Below are 21,575 nucleotides of genomic sequence, written 5' to 3'. Positions count from 1 at the left end.
CTCTTATAAAAACAAGACTTGTAAAAATGTAAACAATGCCATGCTTCACACTACATTTTGTTTTGCAAGTTCTTTTTTCATTAAAAAATTATATTGTCCTGGCCAGTGTGGCTCAGTTGGTTGGAGCATTGTCCCATACAACAAAAAGGTTGTGGTTGGATTCCCAGTCAGGGCACATATCTAGGCTGCAGGTTCAATTCCCGGGTTAGGGTACATAGGAGAGGCAACGGATTGATGTTTCTCTTACATTGATGTTTCTCTCTCTCCATCTCTCTTCCTCTCTCAAATAATTTTTAAAATGTTTAAAAAAAAACTTTAAAAAATTGAAACAGAACTAAAAATGTCCTATTTCTTACTTTCATCTTAGAAGCTAAAAATACACTGTCAGTGTTGTCCTTTTTTAAAAAATCAATGAAAAGTATTTAACCATAGAAAATAAGGTTTTAGTTAGGTTTATAATCAACATTTTCATCTCTAAAGATATGAGGAATTAACTAATTTTATATACCTACAACACTTCACTGTTACTAATTTTGAAACTATTTAATGAATGACCTCATCTGGAAATAAAGAATAAGATTTAACTATTTTTAAAGACCTGGTATTCTCATCAAAGATAAGTAAAATAAAAACATCAAGGACATGTTTTTTCAGCTCTCCTAATATTTTAATCTTGCTTCTTTTATTCTTTCCAAGATCTTTGAAGTAGAAAAAATATTTTAACACAAATTTTTTAAACAAAATAACTATTTTAAAGATGGAGCAAAGTCCACACATTTAGGTTTTAAATTTCAGAAAAGATATTTTCAACACATTCAAATATTTAAGTAACTTTAGGATAATACATAAAAGCCACCACTGAAATATAAAACTGACTTTTTTCTATAAGGGACAAAAGTTAAAACTGAAGAAATTAAATTTATAAGATCTCTTTCCCCTCTAAGTTTTTTAAGAAACACATTTATGAAATTTACATTTTCTGGCTGTTATAAATTCTTTTCAAAAGGCATCACAATTAAAAATCTCAAGATCTATGAAAAAAATTTTAAAGAGCAGTAACTACTTTGATAAACTGTAAGAACCATCTCATACTTGTCTTCCTCTACTTTTTCACTCATTTTTTAGAAAGCATTTTTCCTTCCTTTTCTCAAAGAGAAATTCCTATAAATCATTGGTACCTGTCATCTACATTGAGTTCAATTTTAATCTTCCTCAAGTCATATCTCACCTTTAAAGCAAATTTGAATCTAATAAATCAGATGAACAGCAACTGATTCCAAAAGCTGAGTTAAAAACCAAAATATATTCTAGTATATACCAATATATTATATATTCCAATACAGGTTAGTGTTAAAAACCTAAGTATTCAATACTTGTTTAAGAGGCTTAAAAGGAGGTTTTAATACCAGAACCTGGACCTAGGCCTTCAACTTCATTCTAATCAAATTATTATAGTAAGAATAAACTGTCATGACATTGGACCAAGCCAACCAAGACATAAAGGTTACTAAGTACAAAATGGTTTTCCAAGAGTGGTTTTCATTCTCTCTTGGTAACCAATTTTCTATCATTATACAACTGGAACTGCTTCCATGAAGTCACCAGTATGAAATCACATTTCTTCCAGAAATCTACCTCCAGGCATCCACACCCTCCCTGACAAGAACTAAATCTACCCACTCCCCTCCCTCCCTTAAGTATTCAATTTCTTTCCCAAAGTAGAGCTTCCATAAATATTACAATATTAAGGACTAAATTTTAATGAATACAAATCAGAGGAAATGAAGGAACATTAACTCTCATTCAAACCTTCCTTAAAAAAATCTGTTTCCAAGTTATATTTTTAACTTCCCCCATGATTCTCTTTAAAAAAGACGAACACAAATATCTCTCTGCTAATGACTTTATTCATGAATCTATAATGGAACTCAAAATAGCAAAGAACATGAAAAAAATTCAGATTAATATTTATCAACCAAATACATCAGAGAATACATCTACTTTTCATATAACTAACAAATGTCTAAAATGCACAGGTAAGAATATAAATATTCTCCATTTTGTGGAATTTCAAAGTAATGAAGATTTGCTTACTAGTTTGCTAGAAAAGCTGTTACACTGTTAAATACATATAATTCAAAAGAAATCAAACATAACTGATAAAATAACCATCTCATGGTTAAACTTTTGATAAAGTGCTACTTTCATACCGAAAAAAGAACTTGTAAAGACTAAAAACTGGTAAATGCTGTACCATCATTGTAAAAGTGTTAAAACTTTTCTTCAGTAGTCACTTCATTTATCATAATCACATGTTCCCAATATGAGGTATAAACATTATTTTGCAATTTAAAATATCTTTTAGTTCACAGGTTATTTCCTGGAAGTTAAAAATCACTACACCATTGCTTAATATGATTTTTCATGATACAGGAATTCTTAGACACAATAATTTCCCATTTTTTTAAACATGATCTTTGGTTTGAAGCTGTCCTGATATCTTTCTAGTTGAATGGTTGTGGTTAGTAAAATATTCATAAAACAGTACAGTAGCTTAATTTGCCCCAATAAAAGTAAATTGGGTCAATGGCAACGTACGGCACAAATCAAGAAATCTGACGAGATGAGTTTCCCCGAATCCAAAACTGACATGGTCAGCGTTAAAGGAAACCGGTGTGGCTCAGCAATGCCTCACCTCCTTTCATCAGAAACCTCTATCAATTAATTAACAGCATTAGCCACTGAGAGGAAATTAGTTGGGAAAGGTCCGAGTAAGGCACACAGGTACAATCCTAGCGAAACTGGCGTGGGTGTGTCTGCCCCAGGCACACACGCACATCTCATGTCTGAGGCTGAACACCAGCACTCAGAGATTCCACAAGGAAAACTCTGTGCCTGGGGATATGTGTATCCTAGAGACAGGTACCAGCTGACGGTTTCCAGAAATAATGAGTCTTTAAACGGTGCAAAAGTTAGCCTTTCCCCAAAACAAAAGGTTTTAAATTAACAGCAAAGGGATGCAATAACAACGGAAACCGTGAGAAGCCTCCAAGTTAAAACTCAGAAAGACAAGTTCAATTTCCTAAATGAAGGCTGCCGATGATTTCTTCTCTCTCTCCTTGAATAATCAGATGTAAGTGCCGTTTGGCAATGGCAGCATTCAAATCCCACAAGAAATCAAGCAGTGTCCCGTTAAGGAGTACTTCCATTGGCACAAACTGTAAAACTTGCTGGGGCGCATCAGAGTTAAGCAAAGCACTCAACAGTTCACTCACATTCTGCAGATACTGGAAAACTGGATTTGGAAGGTCCTGGTAACCAACACATAACAGGACTGCACAGGTCTTTAGGGGCTCAGAGGATGTGGGACAAGAAAATGTGATGAATCTAAAACAACTGTGGAGTATAAAGATCAAACCAGCCATAAACCTCGTAAAACAAGAAAGTACAGGCAAAATCATAACATCGCCTGTATTAAGCTGCTGTAATGAATGTAGAAGGCAGTCCAAAAATAACTGCTGGTAAGCTGGGTCTCCGTCATGAAGCAATGAACAGGTACAAGTCATGAGTTCAGCCGATTCAAGCAGCTGAACTTCCAATGGCATATCCATTTTGATATCAGGGAGAGTTGGAAAACCCACAAGCAGGCACTTTATTTGGTTGCTGGGTTTTACAACTTGCTCATCCTGAAGACACTTGATAAGGCTAAACAACTCAGAAAAGATCAGTTCTTCAGAAAAAACATGACAAGAACGACAATGCTGCTGTTTTGGCCAAAACTTGGAATCCAAATTCAAGGCTCCTCCTAATGACTTTTCAATAGCTTCATTAAGAGCCTTTAAAATTTCACCATCGCAAAAAGGAGAACACTTTACTTTTGGCAGCTTTTTTCCCTCTAAAATATGCCATAAGTGACACTCAAGATTGGAAGCTGTCCATTCTAAACGAGAACTTTGCCCAGGATGATAGGCCGCATGTTCCTCAGCCCAACTATTAAAGTATCCTTTGGCCACCTTATCTTTCCATGAAAGAGTTTCTAGCATTTTCCTTTCATTATAAGTTTTAAAATATCTGTTCCTCTGCCCAAACCATTTTGTATTTGCACTACAACCAATATTAGATTTTTTGACTAGCCAATTATTTCTAGACAGAGGCTTCAACTGAAACTTTTGCATGAAATACTGCACAGCACAGTCCCTTAAATTATTCAGCCTTGCTTGTTCCTCCTCTCCCATGCACTCGAACAGACGGATGTTCTCAGAAATAGTCTCTAGCTGGTATTTATGAAAGAACACACAGCATTCTTCATGGCTTTTAAGAAAAGATGCAGGAATCACATGATGGGGAAAGAGAGCTTTCCTGCTCATTTCAGTCCCAAAATTCAGCACCATCTTAGATAACAGAGGCTGGATTACCTCTCTCCCCTTATAGTGGAGACATATCACATAGACTTCTGAGTTTCCTGCCTTGCTTGTAGCAGGTTTGAAAACATGGACTTGCTCAAAGGAGCAGTTTAGCAGGTACATCAGGTTTATGGAACAGTGTTCAAACAAAGTAAACATCTTCAGAACAAAAGAGCCACCGTTTCCAAGAGTCATCAGAGCAGTGACTACTTCACAGTAATGCAAAGAAGAGACTAAGGCTTCTTGTTCACCTGGGTTTCCTTGGCAATCAAAACTCCCATCTGCGGTGATCAAGTGAACAGTGGCCATGTTGCTTATGAAACTCTGAAGGCCAGTCAGATATTTCAAGGTCATGATATCACCGGTGTTATCTGGACCAAAGTACCACCAATGCAAGGTATTCGAAATAAGTCGGTCATCCATAATCATCATAAGATTGTCATTTGCTTCATTGTATGGATTCAGGGTATTAGCTACCCAACTCCAATCACAAGGAAATCGATGGGATTTTAAGTAATGATTGAGACTAGCTATAAAAGCTCCGGGAGCTTCACAAAGGTGTAGAGAATTCAGTTTTCCATTCTGAAAAGCTTTCTGTGGAATAACTGGAAAGCTGCACAAAATTTCATGAAACTTACACCATGCTTGAGTACAAAGTTCAGCGTTCACAGATTTCCTCACATGAGAAATTATTTTTCCAGCTTTATTAGTGAAAGCGGTGTGTTCATGCCACTCAACCAGTTTCTTATCACTCAGTAGGTTTTTTACTTCATTTAGGGAGTTCTTCAAATCAAGAAATACATCGAAATCCGTGTGGTCACAGGTAAAAATTTCACTGGGATCTGGTAACTGCCACTCATTACTAAGTGGCTTGACATAAGTAAAGTTCTTGGCAAAGAGTTGAGAAATGTCAGCAACAACATCTGGGCTGAATGTCTCAAGACTTGAACCCTGTGGTGGCTTTCTGCACTTACTCATTTTCAAATTAAATTAAAATCTAGAAAAAGAAAACACATAATTAAATGAATCAAATTTATTAGTTAGCAAAATCTCATCTACAGCAAATCAAGTCTCACACTCATAACAAACTGCATAAAATGGAAAGGCTTAATGTCAGCACACTCAATTATATAATGAGACAATTTGGAATAAAGAAAGAGTACAGGGTCCAGCTGGTGTGGATCAGTGGTTGAGCACTGACAGATGAATGTGGAAGTCACGGTTTGATTCCCAGTCAAGGCACATGCCTGGGTATCGGGCTCAATCCCCAGTGGGGGGCATGCAGGAGGCAGCCGATCAATGATCCTCTCTCATCAGGGCGGTTTCTATCTCTCTCCCTTCTTCTCTCTGAAGTCAATAAAAACCTATTTTTTTAAAAAAAAAAAGTAAAGGCTTTGACATCCAACAGACCTGGGCTCAAACTCCAGCTCTGCCACTTAAAGCTTAATAAGTGGCCTTGGGAAAATTACTTTACATCTTTAGTCTCAGTTTCTTATTTTAAAAAACGGAGGTATCATTTTTTTAAAGGATAAAACATGCTTGCGTGGCTATACAAAGCAAATACCACGGAAGATTCATCAGTAAATGGCAGCTCTTATTACCACAGCAACCCCTTGAGTTCCTCCCTAAAGTCCTCCTCTATCAATGGCAAAGACACCACTCACAGAGCCCCAAACACACTTGGACCAAGATTCATCTCCAAATATGACCCTTGACCATTTGATCAAGTTCTAACAAATGACTTTTAGGTTTGTTGTTTTTTTAGTTCCCTCCAAATCTCACTTCCTTCCAGGAAAGGATCCCGCATCTGAAACCAACACTGATCCCCCTACCAGACCTCTTTACCACCACCACCCACTTACCCACCAGAATTGCCAAATACGTCTTCAGTCCAGATCTCACTCTCTTGCTAAGGCATGTACTTTGTTGGTATCAAATCACTTTATGAGTCACCAACTAACACTCATCACTATACTGTTAACTATGGTGCATGACTGGTTAGCCTCCTTCTATTCAATGCTGATACTGACCTATAGTTCATCCTGGCGTGTCTCTAAACTACAAATTCCTGCCTCATCTGGTCAGACAGCTCCATGCTCATATGCTCATACTATAAAATATTACTCCTTCTTGCCACTAGAACTTATGACCCTTGACACACCTTGATAGAAGAATTTTAAAGTGAAGAATATCCTTACAAATTACAAATAGTCACCCTACATTCTGTGTTCTGACACTGCGTAAGAAACCGAAAACATCTGTCCACCAGAGAGGAAAACGGACATAAGGGAAAGAAGCATGGCTTAATGGCATAGTGTTGGAAAAGTTCTAAATTCCAGCAGACAGAGCAATGAGTATTACATGGTAAGCTGACCCTTAAACACTGGTTAGAACTGCACACATCCATTTATACATAAAATATACAAAGTAAGTGTTAACTGCTTATGTTGATCAGTAAGGCTTCCAGTCAACAGCAGGCCATTAGTAGTTAAGTTTTGGGGGCATCAAAATTATACATGAGGGTTGGCGCCCTAACCCATGTTGCTCAAGGGTCAACTGTACTAGTTAGCACAGTGTTAGCAGCTGATTTAGTTCATGAGTTCTGCATTTATTTAGTATATCCAATGCATTTTACACACGTTTTCAAAAAGAATCCAAATTTGTTAAACATGAAAAAATTGACAATCACCCTCCCACAAAAAGCCAATGTCTGGTGATTAAAACGGAAAATAAAGGTGAGCTAGCATCACAATACAGTAATATCCAGAAGACTGTAATCTATGATTATTTACTTTTACTGTTCTCTCAGCAGTGTTTACTCATTTATCATCCAGAGGTTAAAACAGGGCTTAGTATACTGTAAGCACTCTGTAAGTTATTTTTAAAAAAAAAAAAAAAAAAAAGAATGGATATCATATTTAGCACAAAAGGGACTCTGATTAGGTTCTGAATATGAGTCATAATAATGCACTTCAACTTCACTCCAGCATTTCAATGCATGACCAAAAAAAAAGCATGTGGTTTAAAGAATATAAAGAAAAAGTATGTGTCCCTCCATCCCTTTCATTAAGCACTCCATTGAACTTTGTGGCATCCTAATTCTGCTAGAAGGGTCAGTATTGCCACTCTTATTTTGCAGACTCCAGGAGGAAGTCGTGTACCCCCTGCCTAAAGCCACAAAAGGAATACATGCAAAATTACTGAACCTAAAACAAAAAACGGCATTATCTCATCAACAGTTGCTACCTCTCCAATTAACACAAGAAGTTTTAGAAGTGTTTCCGCCAACTCCTCCTGCGAGCAACAGTGAAAGTAACAGCTAAGGTGGATCCAGCGCTTCGCTCTGGGCCAGGGGCACCCCAGATCTTCCAACTGGTGGAAGTGAGTCCCAAGCTCCATTTAAGAGACCCTGTCCCTGACCCGGAGGAGCCTCAGTCCCAGCCCCTGCCACACCCACTGGAATACCGAGGGCGACCCGGGCTTGGAACCCAGGCCTGCATTACCTTCGCTCACGCCCACCTCGGCCCCCAGAGCCTAGACAGGCGGCGCTTCACGCGGTCTCCTCGCTCCAGGGGCCAGCCTCCGCTTCCGCACCTTTGGGGGTCTATGGCAACCCCGACGGCAGGGGAGGGAGGTGACACGCCCCGAGGCCGGGAAATAGGCATAGACCAGCCCTCCCGAAACCGAGAGCGAAACCACACCTCCCGGCCCTTGCCGCCACCGACCGCCGGCCGACGGCGGCCCGAGGGCAGGGATACACACACTGCGCACGCGCCTCGAGGCCGGGATGGCGTCACACGTAACGTTACGCACGCCAGCGATTCTCAGGGAGCCGAAGCCGTAGCGCTCTAGGTTTTGCGTCTCCCCGGGGTGCTGGAGCTGTGAAGCGTCTTTCTCTCTCCCCACAGCGTCTATGGCAACGAAAGTTGCGCGCGCAGACGGAGCGTCCTTTGGTCCCGCCCCCTCGGCGGAGCGGTGGGTAGGGCGGGGCAAACCTGTCCTGGACACGCTGGCTCCGCCCACCTGGGCCCTGGACCCCGGAGGCTTGCTAAGGCCGCTTGGCAGAAGTTAGTTTAGTACAGGTTGGGTTAAAAGTGATGTCTTTTAGACAATATAAAGTTAAAAGTCTGACTGGGGAAACCGCGAGATAATACTCTGTTATTATTATTTTTAACTTTTTATTGCCTTCATTTCGAAATGCTTTATCCTTCCAATGAAACCGTACTATTCTATAGTCGATAATTATGCATATGTTTATAAATCAATAAGAAGAAGACAACCTCAGGAAAAATGGGCGAAGATTTGAACAGGCCATCCAAAAATAAATAAAGCAAATAATAAGCTATACAAAGGTGTTTATTATGAAAAAAGAATTGGAAATGAAAACAATGTTTCATTTTCACCCAATTTAGCAAAGATTTTAAATCATGGCTAATGGCCACAGTTGGCAAGAATATGGAGAAACAAGTGTATATACTGTGGGTGGGAGTAAAAATTGATGTCAACCTTACAGAAGGCAAACTTCACAATGGCCTTACGCCCTAGCCCAGCAATTCCCACTCCTAGCAATTTATCTTTAGTAAACAAACAACTGGCACTCGCTTTGAACAAAATGTTTATTTCAGCACCTTAATAACAACAATAAAAAATTGGAAACTCTAAATGTCTACTTTAAGATAATTAAATTCTTTTTATTTTTTTAATTTTTTTTAAGATAATTAATTAAATTCTTATGGTACATCCATATAATGGAATATTATGCAGCCATTAATCAGCTATATGTGTCAACAGTATTGCATGAAGATAGGAGACTATAGACCTGGGTGTAGAGTTTGAACCATTTTATGTAAATTTTAAATATGTAAAATACAGTTTTTTACAAGTCTTCCAGGACATGTATCTATGGAGGGGGGGAAAAATGTCCTTTCAAAAAATGGTGCTAGGTCATTTGGAAATCCATATGGAAAAAACTTTATTTGGACACTTACGTCACATCATAAACAAAAATACAGTTTACTTGGATTGCCAATCTATATTTTGAAAGTCAAACAATAACTTTTAGCAGAAAACATCTTTGTGAACTTGAAGTAGGCAAAAAGTTTATAACAGGACAGGAAAAGCACTTAATAATAAAAGAAAAATATATGATTTTAACTATATTAAAATTAAGAACATCTATGGATCATAAGAAACCATTGAGAGGAAAAGGCAACTTATAGAGTGGGAGAAGATATTTATAATAATGTACGTATGTATGACAAAAGACTTGTATCCAGAGTATATAACTCCTATGAGTGAAAAAATTCCTACAAGAAATATAAATTTTCTCAATGGAGAAAATGGGCAAAAGACTGGAACAAACACTTCAAAAAGATGAGATCCAACAGGCTGATAAAATATGAAAAGATGTTCAATTTCATTAGTCTTTGGGGAAATGTAAACTAAATCCATAATGAGATACACACTGGACTGGCTAAAATGAACAAAGACTGACCATATTAGTGGTGGAGAGTATGGGGAGCAACCAATTGGAAGCTGATTGGAAGAAGAAGATCTTCCAAGATCTTCCAAACTCAGAGAAATCAAGGATCAAAGTGATTAGCCAATTTGCTGAAGGTCACATAGGCAATAAGTATCAGAGTCGGGGTTTGGATCTATGTCAGCCTGACTCCAAGGCCTATCTGTTCGGCAGAGAATTCCTAGAAATTGCCTTCACTAACTTTAAAACAACATTATAATCTACATTTGTGACCAGAAATACTTACAGTAGGCCAGTAATATTTTTACTAAAGATGTTTCATTCATTTCATTCTAAATGCAGTAGGGTAAATTGTTGCAAAACTTTTGGAAAAGATGGAATGTTGTGAATGAATAAAATTAGTACCTGAAACTTTAAAAAGTTAAAAGAAGCTGGCCTGTGTGGTTCAGCGGTGGAGCATCAACCCAAGTGGTCATTGGTTTGATTTCTAGTCAGGGCATGTGCCCAGATTTCCAGTTCAATCCCTAGAAGGGGGCATGCAGGAGGCAGCCAATCAATGATGTTTCTCATTGGTGTTTCTATCTATCTCTCTCTCTAAAAATCAATAAAAACGTATATTATTTTTAAAGTCCAAAGCAAATAACCAAATAAGCCCTGCATTAATATATTTGCAAATTTGGATAAAAATGCACAGCTGTGTGAGTGCATTTAGTATCAACTTTGACTTACATATCTTAACAAGCACACATAGTGTCTGAGCGGAAGGAAGCTAGCTACAATCATTCTTTCCAGTTCCTGAATGTTCTTTGTGCTCAACTGGCATGGCAATGAGGACCTAAGTAGCATAAAGAAATTAAAAAACCTTGCTCCTCAGTCTCTGCTCTGATCATATTTCTATGTCAAACCAAACAGAAATTAAACTGCTTCTGTGGTCATTTATCACCAATCAACTTGCTGAGTCCTTAATTACACCCTCAGACAGATTCTGTGAGGTGACAATATAGATTGTAGTTCCAAAAACCCACAGGGAGTTTCTTGGGTGATGGAAATGTTAAAAATCTTGACAGGGGATTTAGGTTAGAAGTATACATATATGTCAAAACTCATCAATGATATAATTAGATTTGAGCATTTCACTAAAAATAAATTTTACCTTAAAAAAAAAGAACCCTAGCCCTAGCCAATTTGGCTCAGTGGTTAGAGCATTGGCCCACGGACTGAAGGGTCCCAGGTTCAATTCCAGCCAAGGGCACGTACCTTGGTTGCATGGCTCAGCTGCTGAGCGTCGACCTGGGATCCAGACGATCAGGGTTCGGTTCCCAGTCAGGGCACATGCCCGGGTTGTGGGCTCAATCAATGACTCTCTCATCATTGATGTTTCTGTCTCTCTCTCCCCCTCTCCTTTCCTCTCTCTGAAATCAATAAAGATATATTTAAAAACAAAACAAAACAAAAACCTCACACCTGAAACCTATATGTTCATATTAACCACTGTCACCCCAATAAATTTAATTAAGTGTTAATAAATAAATAAATAAATAAGATGATATAACTAAGTGCTATGTTGTATGATAGAGATGAAGTGTTGTAGGAATCTAAAGAAGGGAAAATTAGTAAAAAAAATAAAGGTGGGGGAAGGAGACTTTAATTTTTGTCTTAAAAGGTTGCTGTTATTTGGGGAGGGGGAGTAGCAGCCTAGCTCAGGAACATAACATGGGTGAAAAAACAGACAAGAAGAAGGGTAATTGCAGAAAAGAGACCAAAAGTTAATACTATTGGAATGCTACATAGGTAGTGTCTTAGCTCAGGCTGCTGTAACGAACTACCAGGGACTGATGATTTAAACAACACAAATGTATTTCTCACCATTCTGGAGCCTGGGAAGCCCAAGATCAAGGTGCTGGTAGATTTCGTTCCTGGCTTGCAGCTGGCCGCCTTCTCACTGTGTGCTCACAAGGCAAACAGAGAAAGCAAGCTCTCTGACCTCTTCTTATAAGGGCACTAATCCATTCGTGGGGACTCATCCTTGTGACCTCATGGTAACCCAATTATCTCCTCAAGGTCCTATCTCCAAAATACCATCATATTTGGGGGTAGGAGGGTAGGGCTTCAACATATGAATTTTATGAGGGCGCAATTCAGTCCATAGCGGGAAGGGAAGAGCCGGAGTGTAGAGGACCGTGGAAGCCAGACTAAGGTGCCAGAATCTGTGCAGTAGGAAATGGTCGAGAGGGAAGGAAAGAATTAAGTTGGGTTCTTACATAGTGAGGAATGATGGTAGAATTGCCAAGTGGAAATATCCAAGAGGGAGTTGGAAATCAATAGCTGGCTGAAGTTCAGGTGAAAAAAAACACTGTAGTAACACTCAGCCCTGTGAATTGCTAAGTAAGTACTTTATTATTACTTATTATTTACAGTCATTGTGATACTTAATTTAGAAGGAAAATCAATACCAAAAGTTGTTAAAAACACTGGCCCTGGGGACTCTTTCTCTTAATAGCTCACCAAACACTGACCCTCCTTGAGATCAATGGGGCTTCTCTCTTTGAGTAGCTAAAATACATCAGCTCTGGCACCTGAATCCCTGGGTTAAAATCTTCACCTACCAGCTATGTGACCTTGGGCAAGGAAAACTTCCAGGGGTGGCACTGAGAATTCCCAAATGACTGTAAAGTGGTTAGTACAGGATTTTGCCACTATCTGATCAATGGTAGCTGCTCCTGAAAAATGTCTGTTCTTTTCTGGAAGACAAGGTGCTAAATTCAGGACCTCTTTTCTGAGATTTCCTTCTTTTGCTGTTTCTTTTTATATTCAAAATCTTTAATAGAGCAGGAGAGGAAAAGAGGGAGGGAGGCTAAGGAGAAGAAATGGGGGGGAAAAGAGAAGACCATCGAGACCAAATTATTTTGTATCTGCCACTGAGAGGCTGTCAGATGTATCTGCTTTCTGTCTTCAACAATTTGGGCAGGTTTCAAAGAGCAGAAAGAAGGCCAGCCGCAAAAATGAATGAACACATGGATCAGCATGGATGCATTTCAAAAACATAATGTGGAATGAAAAAGGCAAGTTGCACAACAGTTTTACATTGTCTTACCATTTATGTAATATTTAAAAACACACGAAACATTTCTGCTTAATGTTTATTGATACAAATGTAGGAAAAATATAAAAATATGAATGAGGGCCCTGGCTGCGTACCTCAGTTGTTTAGTGTCGTCCCAACACGCCAAGGTTGCAGGTTCAATCTCTAGTCAAGGCACATACAAGAATCAACCAATGAATACATAAATAAGTGGAACAACAAATGGATGTGTATGTGTGTTTTTTCTCTCTCCCTTCCTCTCCCTCCGTCTCTCTTCCTCTCTCTTTTTCCCCCCTCTCTCCCTCCATCTTTCTCTCTCTAAAATAAAATTTTAAAACCACGAATGAGGGACGTACACACTAAATTCCAGAGTGGGAATCTCTGGAGAGGTAGAAAGGATGAGAAAGAGGCACAAAGGGGACATCAACTGTATAATGTTTTTATTCTCTTCATTAAGCTCTGAAGCAATGGCAAAATATTAGCATTTTAAAAATCTAGATAGCGGATACATGGGTATTATATTATTCTCTGTTTAAATGTTTGAAACATTTTCTTAAAATTTTAAACATAAAAAGGAGAACTGTCTGCCTCATTCTTAAATCTGTTCAGGCTCCCATATACTTTAGAAATCCACTCGTTCAGCTAAATCAGATGTATGATTTTCAGGAACGAGTATGCTTCTCAGATTCAATTTGAAGAGTATAACAAAACTGTTAAAACTAGGTTATGTTTGGTGCTATGCTCACATTACCAAAATAGGTTTCAAATTCTGATATCTGGGTTGACTTAAAGACATTACCCCATTACTAGGCTTTTATTTCATTTTATTTTATTAATGATTGGTAGCATTTGCACATTACATTTTGGGGGTGCTTCGTAGTTAACAAATTGCTTGTGTGTACCTTGAGATTGCTTGTATATACCTTAAGATCACCAATAGGTTTCATATCAGGGGCAAACTCCAACTGAGTGATGGTGGCTGCCCAGAGGGCTCTGTTGAAACAGCTGTGAAACCACATGTGGGCCCCGCAGGGGGGTCGGTGACCAGCTAGGGAGGTGTGTCAAGGGCAGGGCGACAAAATGGTGCCCTGTGTGTCTCACTGACACTCCGTCCACTTCCCTGACTCTACCCTGCCTCTCTCACCGCCCCTTCTCCATCGGCCTTCACTTCCCCCTTCTAGCTTGGTGTTTCCAAGAATTCCTCCTCCCTGATTCCCCTTGATTTTTCCTCCTGCTATAACCATCCCTGACTGATCTCCTTCCCATGCACAGCAACCCTACGTGCTGACAAGTCCCCCTTCTTCCGTTTCTCTGTGAAGCCTTCCCGGCCCCGTGGGGGCCAGGTGAGACCCCTCCCCTTCCCCCCAGGGCCTGCACATACAGCATTTATCTCTAAGCATTTCAACCATTTGTTTACCCATCCATCTCTGCCCTGGACTTTGAAAGGACGGGGCTGGGTCTTATTGATCTCTGCGCTCCCAGCTTCTGGCACTCAGTACGCAATCAATAAGTGTTTGTTAAATGAAAGAATGATCTAATGAATGGTGTCCTTATTTTGCAGAAAAGGAAACAGACTCAGAAGTTGGAGTTTTTCCTCAAGGTTATTCTTCCTCCAAAACCTTCCTGTTTTTCCTCTAGAACGGGACTGACGTTTTCTGTAAAAGGTCCAGCTAGTAAATATTTTCAGCTTTGTGGGTCATAAAGGCTCTGTCATGACCACTCAGCTCTGATGTTGTAGCTGGAAAATAACTATAGACATAGCCATAAAACGTATGACAAAAACCAGCAGTGGGCTGGATTTGGCTCGTGGGCCTTGCTGCAGAAGGTGATAAATAGATGCTCCTACACGTCTAGTTTCTTCATTGAACATCCTCTCTGCCTCAGCCCAAATCCCAGGATCCTGATTCTAATGTTCCTACAGTCCCTGTTGGGGTGAGATCAACAGTCCTCTCAAAACCCCAAGCCAAGGAGTTGAGGAAAGCTCACAAGAGCACTGACTGAAGAGCTGAGTCCAGACAGCAAAAGGAGAGTTTGTTGACATGGCTCTTAAGGGACCTTGAGGAATTCAAGCTCAGCCTGTCACATCCTTCTTGGTCACCCATTCTGAACACTCCTAACAATTTTTAAAAGAAAAGGGGCCCATTTCTTGGGTGTAGTGAACAACAACAAAAAAATAGAACAAATAACTCCCATTCATTCCCCAGCTCCCTTTCTGTTTCCAAATGACTGGTCTCTTTCTCTTTCCCAGAGACAATTTCAAACTTCTTTCACTTTTCTCATATTTCCCACCCTATTGTTCTCTCGCCCATTGTTGGGAAATGACCTCTCCTCTTCCTTCACAAAGGAAATAAAAGCCATCAGAAGAGAACTTCAGAATTCTGCCGCTCATCTGGGTTACACCCACTGTCTTACCCTTCCTGTCATAATGGACTAGGCATCCGAGACTAATTCCTCCTTCCGTTCCCTGTGTCCCAGGTCTTTTTCCACCTTCTCAGGGAACCTGATTCCGTCAGTTGTCTCTCTCCTGTATTTCTCTCTCTCTCTCTCTGTCCCTCTCTCTCTCTCTCTATCTCTCTGAACTTCATCCCAAAGGCACAGAGGGGCCTCTCTTCCCCTCCGTTCCTGGTAACTTCCCATTAGATATGCAGGCTCTATCATCTTGAAAATAAGTCTCTCAAGCCTGTGTCTTTCTCCAGTCATTGCCCTATTGATAGGGGCACTTAGAATGTCCAAAGATTGAGCACCTGAATTAATCTGAAATATAATTATATCGCTTATAAAATTGTAGAACACATATACGTATGTGAGCAGGGACTTAAGTGTTTGTTTGTTTTCTTAAACTACTTTCTCCCAGGACTTTGCACTCAACGCTCCCCTTTGATCCCTGACTGAAGCAATTAAGGAGGTGAGCAGTGAACAGTGAGTTAAGATATCACCTTATCTAGACATCGCCAGGCAACCAGGATCAAAAGAATGACATCTGATGACTTCCAGGACCGCAGAGCTGCATTCCATCCCCAGCCTCAGTTGGCCCCTATAATCCTATCCCTCAGGCCACTCCTTAAGACAGGTGTTGGATGCTCGCAGGCTCCCTGTCCCCTTGAGGGGTCGGCCTTCTCAATAAACGCCTTATAGGATCCAACCCTGCCCCCGCTGAACTGGATACAGCCACAGGCAGCCCAAGCCCCACCGGGGTTTCCCGGTAACTCTCTCTCCCCCACCTCCTTCAGAGCTAAAGTTCTTGGAAGAGTTGTGTGCTTACGGTTTCTGCTTCATCATCTCCCAGCAAGTCTTCAAATCATTAAAAACTTGCTTCTCCTGTTACATCCATGAAGCCCTCTCCTTGGAGACCCCCCAGATAACCTCCTGTGTTGTTACAGCTAACCCAGGATTCTTGCCCTGTCCTTACTGAATCCCCGGCACGATTCAACCCTGTGACCTTCCTTCTTGGAACATTCTCTCCCCATGGCTTTGGTGACAACATGATCTCTTGTGGGTATTTTTCCTAAGGCTTCTTGGGAGGATCCAATACCTCTGCCTGCTTATTAAATACTGGTATCCTCAGAGTTTCCTACTAAGCCCTGTACTCATTTAAGTCTCCGTGCTCCCCTAGCATAGCTCATCTAATCTCCAAGCAATCTGAAACATGTTGATAGCCCGGCCGGCGTGGCTCAGTGGTTGAGTGTCAACCTATGAACCAGGAGGTCATGGTTTGAGTCCCGGTCAGGGCACATCCCCAGTCGGGGGCGTGCAGGAGGAAGCCGGTCAATGACTCTCTCTCATCATTGATGTTTCTCTCTCTCTCTCCCCCTCCCATCCTCTCTCTGAAATCAATAAAAAAAAAAATTAAATATGTTGATAATTTCCAGATTTACTTCTCCAACCCAAAGCCCACTACTGAGGGAGAACTGGCTGGACAATGGCCTAATAGAATTAGAAACTGCCCCTCTTTTCCTCTATTCACCACATCCAGCCCTATCTTTAAGAAACATTATCTTGACCCCACCATCCCATTCGACTGCCACCTCTTTTCTTTGCCCAATTTGCAACTCTACCCAGTTTTCTTCTTTTTTTGCTTTGACAGAAAATGGATTTTCATGGACAACTTCCTAACCTTATCTGAGGCTTTTTGGCTCCCTTCCAGTTGCATTCCACCCACTTTCCTATAGCCTGAGGGCAGGAACTTGCAAAGAGCTTGGCAGACTTTCCTGCAGCCTTTGATACAGGACTGGGCTTACCCTTCCTTCTAAGACTGTTAATGTCCAGGTTGGGGTACCCCCTCTTCTATTGGAAGAGATTTCCTTGGCTGTTCTCTAAGCTCTCTACTCCCAACTTTTATCCGCTTCCACCTAAACCAGGGGCATCGGTGAGAATTCTCAAGGTTTTGCAGCTCCCTCCCTTCCCTTGCATCACTTCTAGGGGGAAAGAACGACGCAGGAGCTGCACTAAGTCGCTCCCAAATCTTCTGTTTGTCTTCTTGTAGGACATTTTTCAGTTTATAGCTCGAAGATAACCTCTCCCCTTGTCTGGTTGTTACTGGTAATTATTTTTAACTGCTTTGCTTCACTGAGCGGTGGGGGAGGATGCTTCTGGAAGCAGAACATGTTGTTTTTTAACTGTGAGGAGACTGGCCATTTCACCCTACCATCCTCACGGACACGGGTGGGGTGGGGTGGGGGAGGAAATGTGGTGACTCGGGCAGACCCTAACGGACCCCAGCCTCCCCGCAGGGGCAGGCCCTCGTATTTCTTGTGAAGGGTATCTGGCGACCACACTTCTCATTTATCCCTTTGTTTTCTCAGCAAGGAGTAGTGTCACCTTGAACACAGAAAGGGCTTTTGTTGCCCTTGACTTTAGGACAAAAAAAGCAAAAGGCAGCTCAGAAAGCTGCTCCCCACTCAGGAAGGAAGCTGAGAGTGTGGATCGCCGGGCACAAGGGTGGGCAGGCCGAGCCCCTGATGCCATAATTAAGGAGCAGAAAGGAGACAGGTAGGAAATCGGGCTTGGGCAGTGGTCCTGGGGTGGAGGGGTAAAAAGACAGTGGTGAGGTGGGTGGGAGATCTGTAAATCTGACACCTCCCATCACCACGTAAGTCCACAGCTCTCACTGGGAGCAAAACAGCATCCCCAAGGAGAAATGAAAACGGGGGTAACGGAACATTGAAGCTTGGAATTAATGAGCAAATCCCATCACACCTTTGACACCGTGGGCTCTGGCCTCAGAAGGCAGGAGCCTTTTAAGCAGCAATGATTCTCTCCAGGCTCCTCAGCTTCAGGCTGAAGCCGTCTGACGCATTGCCACCTGCGTAGTGCCCTGGCATTTCCACGCACAAAATAATTGGCTGCAGAGGTTGTTGGATGCCTTTGTGTGAAGGAAACTGCAAAAAACAAATGCTATTCTATCAACTCAAATGTGGGTGGTTTTTTTTGATATTTTGAATCTAAGAGCACAAATCCTGTTTTCAGTTGACTTCTCTATGATATGAATTTGTTCTTTACTATAAAACCAAAATGAATACTATGGAAATGGTGCTCTGCATTTAGTAGTTAAATAACCATTTGCCTCAAAGAGATTTTTGGATATTTTATGTTTCTCTCTATATCAATCCTTTAGGGGGTGCAAAATTCTCCAAACTTCTTTGAAGGAAAAACTGAGACACCAATAACCCAGTGCACAGCGTTAGCAGAACTGCAGAAGCTCAGTAATAGCAGCTTAACTTTATTGATATGGCTAATATGACTTAATTAATATTAGTATAGCCAAACTAAGTGCTGGCACTGAATTATTTTAGTCCTCACAACAACCATACTATTATTATCTCTATTTTACAGAGGAGACTGTAACTTGAATAGGTTACAAGTTATCTTCGATAACTTGCACAAAACCACACAACCTGTTACACCGTGAAATTAGGACAAGACACAGGGCATCTGACCTCAGAGCCTCTCCAAACACGAGGCGCCTATGTTAGTTGTCTATTACTGCATAACAAACCACCCCTGAAATTTCGTTTAGGGGCAGGGCTCCTAGAACGGGGAACTAAAATGTAGCGGCTCAGAGCCTCGTCTATTGTCTCACAGTTTGTGTGAGTCAGGAGTCTGAGCGCTCACAGCTGGGTGCTCTGGCTCCAGGTCCCTCACAGGCTACAATCAAGGTGTCAGCCAGGCCACAGTCATCTCCAGGCTTGACGAGGGGATGACAGGCTTCCAAGCTCCCTGCCCTGGATGTTGGCGGGATTTAGGTCCTTGCAGGGGCTTAGCCAGGCACCAGCCTCAGTTCCTAGGCACACAGGCCTCTCCACAGGGCACATCATGGCAGCTTGCTTTATCAGAGCAAATAGAGAGGAACCACAGAGAAAGAGTTTGGGCGAGAAGGAAGTCCCAGTCTTTGGCACCCTACTTTTAGGGTTGTCTATCCATCAGAAGGGGGCGTCACTAGACCCAGCCCACACTCGGGGGATTGCACAGAGGTGTGGAGACCAGTCAGCAGCCATCACTGGGAGCCGTTTCAGAAGCCCCCAGCTGTGTCCTTCTCAGGTAATTGCCCCCCCTCAACATCACTCCGAGGGGCAGGCTGAATGATACAATGATCGCGTGACTGTGACAATGACATCTGACTGGAGATGGACACCTGGCCCAACCCTGGCCAGTTAGATTCTTTCCCCTGGGAATTCTGAATTGAAATTCAGAGGCCCTAGCTGGTTTCTGCTAGAGATTTGAAATAAAATTATATTAATCAGGAACTAGCCATCTTCTGCTATACTCAAAGAAAAGGCAGGTATGGGGGGGGGGGGTGGAGACAGAGAGAGAGAGAGAGAGAGAAGTTATGCTTCTTCCCCTGGCTTTGGAAAGGTACAATAAAAACTGTAGGTTTCTGTCATTTGCAACCAGGGGTGATACTCATAATATTTAATAACCAGTTAGGCACAAATACCAACCAGCCAGGAGGGAACTCACCATAAGCACCTGGTGGAGCCCCTCTGCTGGACACTGGGTGCCCACCAGCTCCCTGCGCCCTGACGCACGCGGCTGCTCTCAGGGAGGGAGTTAGGCTGGGAAGGTCTGACCAGAGAACCTCAGTATCGCTGACGTGGGGCTCACCTAGCACAGAAGGCTCAGCGCGGTGGCACATCCCCTCTGCAGCCCGCCAGGGAGTCAGGATCTCCGCCAGACAAGCCCCAGATGAGTTTCTGTGATAATGTCAAGTGCACTCACTGTGATCCCTGGAAAAAACACACACAAGTGACCTATACAGGAATGAAAAGCCTCCATCTGATCTGCACGAGAAAGGGCTGGAAAGATCCGCCACTGGGTCATGGGATCTGGGGAACTAGCCTGTTCCTCTCAAACGGGACGATGGAGCTCCTCGAGGGTTCAGGGACTGAGAACCCCTGCATCGTATCACAGTGTGTTGTGGGAATTCACAGGTATGTGCCTAATGTCAGATACTCCAATGACATGGCCAAGGTAAAGCAAAACAAAAAAGGCCAAGAGTCAGTGTTTAGAAAAAGGATCACTTTTTTATTTTTTAAAATTAAATCAATTGAGGGTCAATAATATCAGCGAGTACTCACACAGCCTAATTCTGCTCAGGAAAAAGGAGTTGACACAGCATGTCTCTCTAGTCTGAAAATAATTTCTACTCTGGCTCCCCATCTCCCCACAAATTTCCCTCTCCGCTGTGAATAAATGTTTGTAAGTGCCATCTGAATGCCTGTGAGGAATTGATCACTGAAGGGAGTTTTGCCCTGAATATTAAACCTAATCTGGTTTCCTTTTGAGATTTCCTTTTGAGTTAAACCCTTGCATGAGAGCTATATAGTCGGATGATTTTTTTCTACCTTAGATATTGTGGATGAGCACTCGGCTTCCTTGTTCAATGAACTAGGAGGTGAGTTGTTACAACTTGCAACCAAGAGAGATTTATGCCCCTGTCTCGAAACTGAGCATGGTGTGCACATTTCCTTCCTAAGAAAATAAGGTTTACCTCCATGCACTGAAGTAGAGTTCAATATTCGTAATTATAAGTCATAACTCACAGTATAAATTTTCTTTGAAACAGGAATTTTGCCCTAGAAGATATTTTGGATCAAGGTATATAGCATATGTTATTTTTATAATTAAACAAAGGGGGAAAATATGTATGTGATTGTAATTCTTCTTTTTTCAAACCTTTAGATGAATTAATGGCAAGATCCTGTTCTGGGTTACTGATTGGACCTGCAGCAGCCATATGGAGATGAAGCTTATCATTGACAGTAAGAACGCCTAACATTTACTGAGCGCTCACTATGTGCCAGGCACCATACTAAACACTCTGCATATATTATCCCATCTTATCCTCTCAATAACTATTATTATCCCCATTTTACAGAAGAGGAAATTGAGTCACAGAGAGGTTCAGAAATTTCACCAAAGGTTCACAGTTAGTAAGTGGTAGAGCAGGGATGTATTCCAGTATTTAAATGACCATGGCTATCCCTGAACTTGAGGCTCTAAAAATATCCTACTGCCTTAAGCATTCAATGATATAGTGTTAACCTTCCAAATAGTCTCACACAGCATTACCCCCTCCTTCGATTCGTCTACATAAAGCTTTAAGTAGTGTATC

The 21,575-nt window shown here is 41.4% G+C and overlaps 1 protein-coding gene across 1 annotated transcript; it reads right to left on the bottom strand.

The window, feature by feature from the left end:
* Nucleotides 1-1,889: 1,889 nt before the first annotated feature.
* CMTR2 (cap methyltransferase 2) lies at nt 1,890-8,335 on the bottom strand. Its single transcript, XM_081118780.1, has 2 exons — nt 7,907-8,335; nt 1,890-5,400 (listed from the first exon to the last, which is right to left on the bottom strand). The coding sequence occupies exon 2, from the start codon at nt 5,379-5,381 to the stop codon at nt 3,075-3,077; it is 2,307 nt and encodes a 768-aa protein (XP_080974906.1). The 5' UTR covers nt 5,382-5,400; nt 7,907-8,335; the 3' UTR covers nt 1,890-3,074.
* Nucleotides 8,336-21,575: the final 13,240 nt, after the last annotated feature.

The sequence above is a fragment of the Miniopterus schreibersii genome, assembly GCF_964146895.1.
Source record: "Miniopterus schreibersii genome assembly, chromosome: 18".
Taxonomy (NCBI): Eukaryota; Metazoa; Chordata; class Mammalia; order Chiroptera; family Miniopteridae; genus Miniopterus; species Miniopterus schreibersii.
Note: the sequence above shows the minus strand (reverse complement) of the source record. Positions and strands in the feature narration are given on the sequence as shown.